Source organism: Haemorhous mexicanus, chromosome 3, assembly GCF_027477595.1.
Source record: "Haemorhous mexicanus isolate bHaeMex1 chromosome 3, bHaeMex1.pri, whole genome shotgun sequence".
Lineage (NCBI taxonomy): Eukaryota > Metazoa > Chordata > Aves > Passeriformes > Fringillidae > Haemorhous > Haemorhous mexicanus.
In genome coordinates this window covers 48212678-48224898 of record NC_082343.1, presented here as the reverse complement: position 1 = coordinate 48224898, position 12221 = coordinate 48212678, and the positions used below count along the sequence as shown (strand labels likewise).

The 12221-nt window shown below is 42.1% G+C and overlaps 2 protein-coding genes across 3 annotated transcripts in view; one reads left to right on the top strand and one right to left on the bottom strand.

Annotated features, from left to right (window-relative positions):
• The window catches only part of GREM2 (gremlin 2, DAN family BMP antagonist), a 41954-nt gene extending 34990 nt beyond the window's left edge, over positions 1-6964 (top strand). Inside the window, exons 2-3 of one of the 2 annotated variants that reach the window (XM_059841680.1) lie at positions 1695-1821; positions 3902-6964. In XM_059841680.1, coding sequence (XP_059697663.1) covers positions 1754-1821; positions 3902-4409 — 576 coding nt within the window. In that variant the 5' untranslated portion in view covers positions 1695-1753 and the 3' untranslated portion in view covers positions 4410-6964. The remainder of the gene's footprint in view (positions 1-1694; positions 1822-3901) is intronic. The other variant, XM_059841681.1, reaches the window with a different exon arrangement.
• Positions 6965-9899: 2935 nt separating this feature from the next.
• The window catches only part of FMN2 (formin 2), a 155026-nt gene continuing 152704 nt past the window's right edge, over positions 9900-12221 (bottom strand). Inside the window, exon 18 of the mRNA XM_059841678.1 lies at positions 9900-11973. Coding sequence (XP_059697661.1) covers positions 11947-11973 — 27 coding nt within the window. The 3' untranslated portion in view covers positions 9900-11946. The remainder of the gene's footprint in view (positions 11974-12221) is intronic.

The following is a 12221-nucleotide window of genomic DNA, read 5'->3' as shown; positions in this document are numbered from 1 at the left end:
GCCCTGCCTTTCAAACCGTATCACCCACTTCTTTTCAGGGAGACTTCTCTGAAAACAATGACCTTGAATTCTGAAAGCAAATCCAATGCAGAGAGAACTTTTTAAGCACAAAACTGTAAGCTATTTTGGGGGTTACATTACTGCCTGTCCTGCTCTGGAGCTGGATTACTTTCAAGAATACGTGAGTTATAGGGCCAGGAGGTCAGTATGGAAAAGGGAGCCTGTGTTGGTAGGTACTTTCTGACACAGTAATTGGATACAAAGAAGAAATAAAGCTAGGGGCAGACAGTGATCCTGGGTCTTCCCCTCCTTGCAGTGACCTGACCTCTGAATGACAGAGCTGGGTTTTGACATTCTTGCTTCCATGGCCAAGGATTTTTTACACTCCTGAGCCTGACAGCCCAGCTCCAGCATGTTGGGTTTGATGAGTTTATGAACTCATACTTGATGCTAATTTCCTTATCTCAGGGAGAAAATTCTTGCCATGTGATATGTAAATGCAGCCAGGCCTTGTTAGGTGTCATGTCTAAGGTTAAGTTATTCTCACCTCATGCACTGGAAAAAAGGTGTGTGGGGAGCTGGCAGCAGCTGGCAACAATGCTTGAAGAAGTTGAAAACTGTCACAAGGGATCTGCCACTAGGTCTGCTATGGGGACCCCCAGTGCAGCAGGAATGGGGGACCCAGGCTGGCACCGGTGCACGTTGTAGGGGCGTTGGTCTCTTGAGGCAGTTCTCACTTTTATGGTCTCAGCCACATGCTGTTTCATTCTGTTCCATCTAAGTAGGGCAGAACAGCCCTGTCCTTGCCAAAAGCCAGATTCTTCTCCAATACGTTTTGTGTTTCTTCTCATCCCGCTCTGTCTGCAGACAGACAGCATTCACCGTCCTGCTTTGGGTTCAAATTCAGTTTGCCAAAATCTCTTTCTCTGGGAGTCCTGAAGTTTCTCTTTCTCTTTGCATGTGAGTGATGAAAATATATGTGTAGACCTTGGCAAGTTGCTGGCACCGTGTGACCTTGTTTGCACCCTTACTTGCTTGAATAGGGGATTTGTATGCCAGGGCTTAGGAAGGGGTGATTTGCAGGCTAGTAAGGGGTAACGCTGTGATTAGAAATTCCACCATCTGACAGAATGCACATTTGACCTGCTAGTGTAGAATAGATTATTACTCCGTTATGTAAATATTCTAAGGTTCAAGTTTGATAAGGATCAATGACAGAAATAGGTGGTGTGTTCCTACCTGTCTGTAGAAGTACCTGCATGAATTGCAGTGCTTGGTTTGTAACTGTACAATAGTGGCTTTGATTAATAATACTTTATTAGTTATAAACACAGACTTAGTGAATAAATCCTACTTACTCTATTGAATGGCTCTCCATGCCTACATAAAACCATTTAAGCAATTAGAATACTGCTATAGTATTTCTCTATATTGTAGACTTTGTTGTTCTCTGTCAGCTTTCCTGAATTCCTACACAGGATTTCTGCTTGACCACCACTCTTGGCACAAAAAGGAAACACGTCCTTTCAAGTTTCATTTTATGCAGAGAAAGGGCAGGCATGGTAACATGGGGTTTCATAAAATTGTAGAGTCATGAAAGTTGGAAAAAACCTAAAAGATAATCTCAAAAAAAGAGGGGGTGGGGGAAAGGGTGTGTCTCTCCTTCTGACATTTGCTGTCCTCTTCTATGCCAGGATCAGAAAAATGAGACTGGAGAGGCAGTATCCCTTGTGTTTCAAAAGAGTAGAAGAGTATGCCTGAGAAATGTGGCATAAGGCATCTTGTGGAGAGCTCACCTCTGTCTTTTTCTAGAAGACAAAGGTTTGTAAATCTGGTTTCTTTTCCTCCCCTTTCTATATAAAACACAAAACACTGTGAATCAGTTGTTTTATCTACTACTGAAATGCAGCCATCAGTGCAGAATAACATGAGAACAATTTGAAAGGAAGCGTGGAACACTATATTCAACTGAAACTAATTACCTGATTAGGTTTTGGCCTGGCTGTGTGGGTTGACATCCAGTGGACTTGGCGACAATACCTGCCTGTAAAGCCAAGTCTAGTCTTGCTTCGTTTAAAGACCTTGGACAAAACTTCTGGACTTGCATGCTGAATGCTAAGCAGTGTGAAAATAGGCCACTGATTTAAAGTACCCATGGCTACAGTGGGTGTTCAGTGGGGAGATGGTGTGGTTGCAGATAAATGAACTGTTTTGAGGTTTAGAAACACTGATATCCATTTAAAGGTGGTTCTCTTTCAAGCATACACTTGGATGAAATTTAACTGCATCAGAACATCCTCTATTTACAACTATAGGATTGGCACTTTTGTTTCCTTCAGCACTTCAGGCTTCTCCTCCCTCAATGTCCAAGTCTGACATTGAGGTCTTGTAGACTTAGAAAATAACCTTAAGCAATGTCATCTTGTCTGCTAGAGTAGTTCCTTGTCTTTTTCTCCACAGGAGTTAAACACGTTAGGTCTGCTTTATTAGGTGAGAAGCATTTGTTACTGCTATTCTTGTCTTCTTTTGCACCTTTACTGCAAACACTTTTTTAATCTATTGGTGTCATTGTTTGGAAAGTGACATGTTTTCCAGATGACAGTACCTGTACAACATCTGAAGTGTCTATAGTGTTAGGCATAATTACCAGTGTGATGGTAGTTTTTTTGTCTAGGTATCTCTCTAAAGGGAAAAAAAAATTAAAATCATTCCTATGATTAAAACCATTGGAAGGGTTTGAAGCTTTACTGTGAGGTGAGGGACAAGTCTTTCTTCTGTACACTATAAAAATATTCAGTAAGAATAAAGAAAGACTTGGAAGTGTTCTAGTCTCCAAATGGGAAGCTTCTGTGCACCCACTTCTGGCACTGAAGAGACCCTCTGTTCTCTTTTCCCAGGGTGAGTGATATGAATTGAACTGCCAAATGAGCAGTTCACTAGTGACTTTATAAGGAAATTTAGTACACCTAGTCTGATGTTCTGGAGGCACATTGAGACCCCTTACTAAAATGAATTGGACAAGAGCTGGTAAGAGATGCTCCACAGAACAAGAATATGTGGTAGACAACCATAGAATAAATATTTTTGCCATCTGGCTGACTATTTTAACTTACCAGCAAGCTTATGCTCTAACCTATTCCTTAAAATCTAAAATAAATATTGAATCCTCTCATGTTTACAAACCTTGTTAAACCATTTGCCCAAGAGGCCTTGCAGTTGTGAAGTTCTCTAAGTTGTGTTAAGCATTTCCTCTTACTGCAAAAATAAATCCATCAAGGTTTTGGCCTCATGCAAAGACAATAAATACAAGCCTGTAAGTGCCATAAGAGCACTAAGAAACTTCAGAAGCAATTTAAAATAATAAAAATAGTTTTTTGGACACCCCCTGCTACTTCTGCAGGGAATGAGGCTGGGCTGGAACTCGGGGGCTGAAGAGACATGGGCCTGCACTTTGTGTAACCTGGTATTCCCTTCCCCTCTTCCCTGCCATCCCCAAATCAGCTCTCACCGTCTTGGCAAGAGTTTCTTGAGCCTTTGCTAGCCAAGAGTTTGCCCAGCTGTTTGGCCCAGGATTTCACAGAGAAGGAGGAAACATTTCTGGCTGAAGCTTTTGTAAAACCACCACTTTAGCCACCAAAGCACCAAAGTCCCTGTGGGGAGAAAACAAGTAGTTGGAAAGTTTGGGGAAGGGTGAGGGGGAGAAATGCGACTTTCCAAAGGACCCAGCCTCTTGCTGATAAGTAATCACCCTAGAATAGAGCTAATCTAAGAAAAGTGATGGGATTACAAAGATGACAAGATCTCCACTTCTTCTGAAAGCATGCCTGAAGTACCAACTCCATTCCAGTCCTGTGGTTTGAAAATATTTTTCTCCTAACAGTGCCTTGTGTTGCCTTTGCAGGATGGTTTGGAAATTTGCCCTGTCCGTTCTTCTGATGGCGGCGCTGGTTCGGGTATCGGACACCAGGAAAAACCGCCCCGCAGGTGCCATTCCCTCCCCCTACAAAGGCAGCAGCAGCAACCACTCGGAGCGGAGGCAGCAGCTGAACAAGGAGGTGCTGGCCTCCAGCCAGGAGGCCCTGGTGGTCACCGAGAGGAAGTACCTCAAGAGCGACTGGTGCAAGACGCAGCCGCTGCGGCAGACTGTCAGCGAGGAGGGCTGCATCAGCCGCACCATCATCAACCGCTTCTGCTACGGGCAGTGCAACTCCTTCTACATCCCGCGGCACGTGAAGAAGGAGGAGGAGTCCTTCCAGTCCTGTGCCTTCTGCAAGCCGCACAAGGTCACCTCTTCCACCGTGCAGCTGGAGTGCCCCGAGCTGGACCCACCGTTCCGACTCAAGAAAATTCAGAAGGTCAAGCAGTGCCGGTGCATGTCTGTGAATCTGAACAGCTCAGGCAAACTGTGAGAACAGGCACGTAGCTGCTGCTTGGTGTTGTCTCCATCAGCTTTACTGCTGCCTCTCCTCTTCCACTGAGCAGACCATCCATTTTGTTGGTTTGTTTCTTCTTTTCCTATTTTTTTTTTTTTTTGGTGTTTTGTTTTCTTTCAGGAGGCATCTCTCCAGCAAGGAAAGGCTCCTTGTCACTTGCCTGCTGGAATAACGCTTTATAACCAGCTGTGTTAGGCACTTCACCATAAAATTTCATTGTATTTTAAACTTCATCTGGCAGTTGGATCTTCTGGAGTGGAGCAGGCTCACAGAAGTTGGGATTGATCATCTAAGTGACCAGTTGGCTGAATCCAGCATTAAATGTTTCCACTGTGTGGAGTAAAGCCCTCTGCCCTACACTCCAGTTCCCTCCACAAGTTGAGAACGCCTTCCCCGTGCTTTGGTCTGGAGCTTGCTTCTCTCACTTGGAAGGGCTGGGGTGCTGCCCAGGACCGGGGGACACAGATGAGGGAGAGTAACGAGGAGCAATATGTGAAAAGCAAAGTGAGACTTTCCGATGAGGCTCCTCTCCTTAAGACGGCTTCAATTGTGCAATGACAAATGATTCTGGGCTTGTTGTCTGAGCGGCAGATCAGAAGCAAGGGGAAGAGGGTGAGGCGCTGGGTCAGCCACGGTGACCACAGAGCAGACTGAGCGTGGGTTCTGATGCTGTTGTGGTTAGAGTATATTGAACACATGGCCTCTGCAGCAGTGTTTATTTTGTAACCTAGCTATAGTAAACAGCTGTTTAAAGTATTACAGACCTAGCCATGTATATTTTTCTTGTGGCAGAGTATGCCAGCGATTAAAATATGTTAAGAGACTCGGTTGCTAGGTTGGCTGCCTGGCTTAAAATGGACATGGTTTTACTATGCTTTTGGTAGGTTTTTGTTTGTTAGATATGTGTGTGTGTTTCTTACTCCAAAAAGGACAACATCCATTTCTGACCTTATGTTTTTATGCCTGCTCAAACCAGGGGAGGTAGAAGGGTAGTGGGAGAGAACGTTTAAGGGAATGAAGTGTCCCCAAAAGTCTAAAAGCACTGTCACACAAAGGACAAAGTTTGGTCATTGCTGGACTGAATACAAAAGCTACATAAGTGTCATCAAGTTTTGGGAGTGGTGTCTCTCCCATGATTGGAAACCATGTTAATGTGTTAGTGTTAAAGGACAATCGCCTCAATCAGTGCTGCTGGAATGGGTCACAGCTGTGGGAGCAGGGAGAGAGTAAGTTGTAATTGCTACACTATTGGTGGTCCACTCAGTTTTTGAGACCTGCACAATAAGTTGGTGAACACTTGCAGTTCATTTTAAATCTAAAATATGTTGTTATTCAGTTGATGGAGTTTAACACGTTCTGTATATCCCATTCGTTACAGTTCTGATTTGTATTAGTCCCAGCTGCATTAAAATCCAGTCTCAAATCAGCCCCTTCCCCCAAAGCAAAGCCGGTGCGCACGCAGTTGTCTGAAGCTTACAAATTAAAAATGACTCACTGACTCCCCGTGCATGTCGCACAGCTCGGCATCTGCAGCCTGCTGCCAGAGCCCCTCCCCTCCAGCCTCTGTGCACGCAGCCACTTCAAGGGGTTAACGTGTTCAGCAGTGTCGCCAGCCGGGGCTTCAGAGCCACAGGTCCCCATTATGTGACACAGGCCTCCCTAAGAGGCTTTGAGGACTGATCTCCACAAGAGCTCCAAGCGGTTTACAGGGACTGCCGTGGGCAGGGTGAGGTTGGTGGGGTCTGGCAGCCCTGTTACAGGAGCAGACGTCGCTTTTCTGCTCTGACCTTCCAACGCGTCAGAAGTGCACAGGGAGATTCCTGGCGCAGGGAATGCTTTAGGGGCTGTTGCTGCTGCCTTGTGGCATCGTGCCAGCCCCAGGATGGGCACCATTCAGACTAGTCTTGAGAGTGTGGGCGTGGGTGGGGTGCAGATGGGGAAGGTGGCAATATAGTCTACAAAGACTCCGGGGATCTCAGTCTTCACTTGAAAGGAATCAACTGAAAGTCAGACACTTTGGACCAGAGAGAGAAAAGCACCCTAGTAAATTCACTTAAGAAAAACGTGCAAGAATCTTTACCTTTAAGCTATGCCCTGCCTGGGTTTTTCACCAGTTTGCAATATGAATATGCTGCAGCTTAAAGCTCCTTCTAGGAGCTGTGTTTATGTAAAAAACTGAGTTGAGCTTGTAATGGTTAAAACTGTATTTAATTCTTGTTTTATAAATGAAAACAAAAAATGAAGAAATGCTTTAAGTATAATGTAATTATTTTATAGGTCAACTATTAAATTATAGAATAAATAATAAAGCTACTCTAGGGTTATATGGCATCCAGGTGTTTTGCTTCAAGAGTTTGTGTCCAACTGCTCTCTACTCAGTATATTCTCCAGCTTCCTTTTCACCCTCCCAAATATAGGTGAATGATGGCTCATCCTGACAGGTTGAGAAAACCTAACTACTTCTCCCCTTGTTTTCCCCTCCCCTCAGAAGTACCTGGAAGGCAAGAGGGAAGAATAAAATGCATTATTCTTAGATTCTGGAATTTATTTTGCATGCACTTATTCTGGGTTTTTTGGTAAACTGATGAACAAAGCTCCACCACTGGCTGAAACACTGCCATCATTTGCCATAAGAGGAGTAACTGACCTAAATAATTTTGTTTAAAATATATACAGATCCTTATATAACAGGCACCAAACTACTCATAAGGAAAAAAAAAAGTTATATCCTAAGATATAGGTGAGTTTTGGTTGTTGCTGTCAGCTCTTGAATAGGTTCAATCAACATATGGCAGTCCAAACATGGGGTAGTATTTTGGGGTTTGTGGTGGTTTTTTTCCTTACCAACCCAGAGATAATTTTCTTAAGGGAAAATTTCTGTGTGGAAAGGGAGCTGTCACATTGATTGATTGATGAGCCTCCATGTGACCAGAAGAGATGCCTGTGATGGATCTTGAAAGAAGCAGAACCTAGACCACAGGTAATGAGGAAAGGCTCTGTCCTTTATGGCACTGTGCTTGTAGGAGCCCTTTGCTGTCTTCCCTTCCCTGTTTCTTGCCCAAATCTTCTCACAGTTCAGTGTTTGGAGACTTTTTTTTTTAGTAGCTTTTATTTTAGAGAATTAGTGTTTTGCTTTGCTTTAGCCTCCTAGTTGTGGGCAGGCTCCTTGCTCAGACCTCCCAAGCAGCTCTGTCACTTGGCTCAAAGGGAGCTCAGCAGTCACCTCCTCGAATGCCCCTCATTCCACCCATCTCTTATCCAGTCTCCTGCTTTGCACGTCATGGATTGCCCAGCACCCACCTGAACCTCTGCTGCTTGAGGCACAGCCCAGACTCCAGCTCCAGTTCTCTGTCTGTTGCTGCCCAGCTGTTGAACCATCATTGTACCAGAGGTATACTCTGTGATCCAAAAATCTCCAACTTGTGGAAGCAGCCCAAGAACAAGGCAAATCTCTCCGAGCAGGTGGAAAAGATGTAGGTCAGACAGATGCAGTTACTTAAAGTAGACAGGTGCTACAGGACAGGGAACGGGAAGACAGTGCATGTTAAGCTCAACCACAGTGGGACTGCCATGTTGGCAGGGCCCCAATTTGGGGTGGGTGGCAAGTGATATTTCTAAGACAGTAAATTTGAGCAGCAGCTGGCAAGAAATGAGAGAACAGTGCTGACGCAATAGGGACCCTTTATGTTCAGAAAGACAGCATTTATACAGCATTTTTTTGAGGCAATGGACTTACCCCTAGACATTCTTATAAGTAGGTTGGAAGAATATCAGAAACAGGAACAGATGGGTCAGTTGTAAGCAAGAGAATAACTCAGAGAACCTGTTCTATAATGAGAATCCTCTTGATGGGTGGCAGACATGAATGGTATTGGGGCATGGTTTTGTCTTTTCTCCCTTTGCTGACTTGTTTACACTATATTCAGAAAAACTCAACTTCATCAGTTTTTGCTTATTCTCTCCATAGTAGTTTAAAATTTGTGTAACTGAAATAACTAGTATAGTGGATTTGTCACAAATTCGGCTTTGCTTTTAACCTAGAGTCTGCAACAAAATAATTGCAATGCAATGACTTGCTATTTGTTCTCTCAATGAAATTAACATTTGCTTCCAACTTTTTAAGCTGATCACTGAAAAACTGAGCAAGAAAAAAAGTCAGTCTGTGGAAGATCCCTCTTTTATTATTATTCCCACTGCCACAGTTGGTTAATACTTAACTAAGTTTTGGAAGTGTTTTGGGATGATGAAAGGTGCTACAGAAAAAGCTAACCCACTACAGTGTCATGACGTGACAAAGTGCCATGCTTCTGAAAGGCTTTAATTGGCAGGCAAAACAACATGAATCCTCTTAGTTCCTCATAAAAACCAAATTGTTCTGCCAGCACATCAGGTATGCTCAGGTATGAAAGTCCTTCTTTTGCTGCTGCATTTAAGTAACAGTGAGCAATGTGTGGTGTTGGCAATCAACAAAGGCTCAGAATTTTGTCTGTGAGAACTGTTGTAGAATTAGGGCCAATTCTTCAGTGTAGATTGATGTTGCAGTAAAGAGGGGGATTGCAGCAAATGAGGGGAGAGGGGACCAGTGAGGTGTTCATCCTCTTTAAAAACCCCCCAAACAAACAAACAAAACAGCATTGGTCCAGAATTCTGTAAAAAGTTGAGTATGCTGCTAAAAACAAAGAGCAGAAGTGAAACTTGTGCTGTGAGTCCCCTTTGGATGTTTTTTGGGTCAGCTGTGGTGCTGCACATAGTGGGCTACTTTGCATGGAGGTTTGAGATAGGTTGGAGAGGAGCAGTATAAAAGAGCTCCTCCATGTTCTACCAAATAGGCTGGGTCTGAGTAAGATGAAAGAAAAATCTATGTAGCAGCATGTGTCTTAAGATCATAATATGGTTCCATCAGCTGCAGTCAACCTTTGACACTTCAGAGAGAGAGAGGCTCGAAATAACTTCTAGCATCCATGCTGCAGATCCTGTAGAAAGGGTATGTATGTGTGTGACAGATTTAGGAGGTTGCTGGACCTCTTAGGAGGTAGCTAAAACGCTTGTATATATGTAAAAGGATTATAATATGCAGATTATATTTCTCAATGCATTTTTTTTACCTTACTAGCATTTTCCTGAGACTGTTAACTCAGCAATGTAGTAGGACCAGGTTACAAACCTGAGCCAAAAGCAAGACTGGGAGGCATTCACAAGCTGGAGAAGTGAGTTTTACATAGTATCCTTGGGTTAAGAATGCTGAAGCTCTCACTACCACCACCTGGGGAAGAGGTAGTGTATCAACATAACTGGGAATTACTGTTTCTACCATTCCAAAAGGCAAGGAAAGAGAAGTCTTATTTCCTCTGCTCTCTTCACAAAGGCTCTTCCTTGATCACAGGAGCCAGACTGGGATGTGGAACTTAGGGAGCAAATAGTTTGTAGCGCACTACAGCATAGCCAGAGAGTGACAAGAGAAGGCAGTTATTTCATTATTATTCCTTTTATTTTCTTATAAATTAACATTCTAAAAAAATTGGAATAGAAACACTAAATACAGTATTGCACATAGTGATCTTTGTTAGATGATCTATTATTTCATTTAGTATAATAATATACATACTGTAGGTACTGAAGAGAACAGGAAGGCTACAAATGAAAACATGCTACTGTATCCTTGCACTTAGGAGGAGAAGACTATTGTTTACATAAATACAAACATGGATTTGAATCAGTGCCATTAAAATAGCTTTACTCTTTAAAGTTTTTTTTTTTTCCATAAGTTAGTCGTAACAGCAAATAATCTCTTGTTTTCTCTTCCCCAAATAGTAATGTTACTCCCATCAACACAAAATTTTAGAATTCCATTCTTGGTAATTTATATCCCTGCCAGAAATTACTGCTAGTACAGATTTTCACATAGGTTTATCAGCAACAGGAGACTTGCTTTTCACACAGTGAAAAAAAACTTCTTTTCTAGTGCTTGGTATATGTGAAGAATAACAGATTCCTGAGGTCATATTTTGCACTTCCTTTTATGACACCCTGTCTAGTATATTAGCTTCTGAACAGCTCAGAATGTCTCTTGATGTGCTAGATTAGACAGGGAGTAATGCAACCCAGCAGGTTAGAGCTCATTGCCTTACCCCAGTGTCTTTCAGGCTCCAAAGCTGTAAGCACGTGCATCCAACTGAGCTGTGCACACAGTCTGCTTTCAGGAATAATTAGCTTATTAAGAAAAATGTTATCAAACTGATTGGTTTGGGGCGCATAAATAAGGACTGGAGGAAGGGATTGTTATCAGTTGAGCAGTCCAAAACTGATACAGCAAATTCTTGATCGCAAAAAGGAAGTAAGCGTGTGGTCTAAAATGGAAGCCCTAAGTCATATATTTCAATCATTAACCTTCTAGTCAGGGACCCTGAAAGCCTGGAGGAAACGTCTGTAATTCTGTTAAGTGTGAACTTGATGTCAATTAGTTTGTAGTCTATGTTCTGTCACTAGAATTGGCTACTGTTTTCCATAAATGTTGTCTCCATGTGCATCTTTTAATAGCTCTCTAAAGGAGTTTTAAATTAACTGTAAAGCTAATTCCAGAAGGGAAGTCATGTACATGTGGCCAAAAGCCTGTCTGACTTAAGTGATCAGCAGTTAAAACTATACTATACCTTCTTAAGTTTATGTAAAAGTATTAGCTGCTTTATATATTAACAAACTATAATAGTCAAATCTCTCATACTCTCTATCATACCTCTGTGCTTTTCTGTATTTTTCTGCCTTTTTTTTTTTTTTTTTTTTTTAATGCTGGATTTCTGACCCCCATACTACCTGGCATTCGCTATCTGGCAGAAGATGAAGTAAAAGTATGCTGCCTTATCGATTTTAAACATAGTTACAGTAAACATCTTGTTCCACAAATATTTAGTCATGGAGGGCAACCAAACAAGTTGGGAAAGCATTGATTATACTGTATAAACAGCACTTAACAATTCAAAATACAAACTACAAATGCCAACATGAAACGGATACAAACAGTTCACTAGGAGTAACATTTCTTTCCCTAAACTAAGTGCAGTGCCATGAAGTATTTGTGTCAGACGTTGCCAGTAGGAATGGAAATGTTTTACTGTATCAAGTAGCATTCTTATGAAGTTCAACTTAATGCAATTTTCAGCATGTTCAAAACTGATGCAGATACCACTTTTTATGCATGCTGACTTGTCCTATTCGTAATATACCATACACTTTACAAAATACCATTTTTGAGTGGCAAAGAAGATACAGAGTACAGGGAAGGTGTTTCAAGTCCATACCTAGTCTATTTCTGGGCACTCCATTAAAGTGATTACATTCGTGAATGAATGCACAATAACACATCAGTTGGTGGAAAACTCTAGAGAACAAAACGCAAATTTTAAAAGGTCAATGAAGCAAATGATCAGGATGATGTAGTTTCCTTCCCTCTCACTCCCCACCCACAGGCATGTGGAATTTTGGTAACCAGGTAACAATGGCTTTTGAATTTCTTCTCTCAGATTTTCATACTTATCTTTGCTTTCTGAAAAATAAAATAAAATTTAAAAATCAGGGCAAAATTTGAGTGTACACAAAACCAACTTTCACAAATATAAAAAGAATAAGAAATACATAGGCAAATGTTAGATTATGTTTACTGTAGCACTGACTTCACAAATAAACTTTGAAGCTAGAACTGAAGTAGACTACAGCTATGCACTGCTTGTGAAATATTTTTGTTTACTTTCCTTTTCACTCATCAAATTTTCACTAAGACTGAAGGTTTCCGTT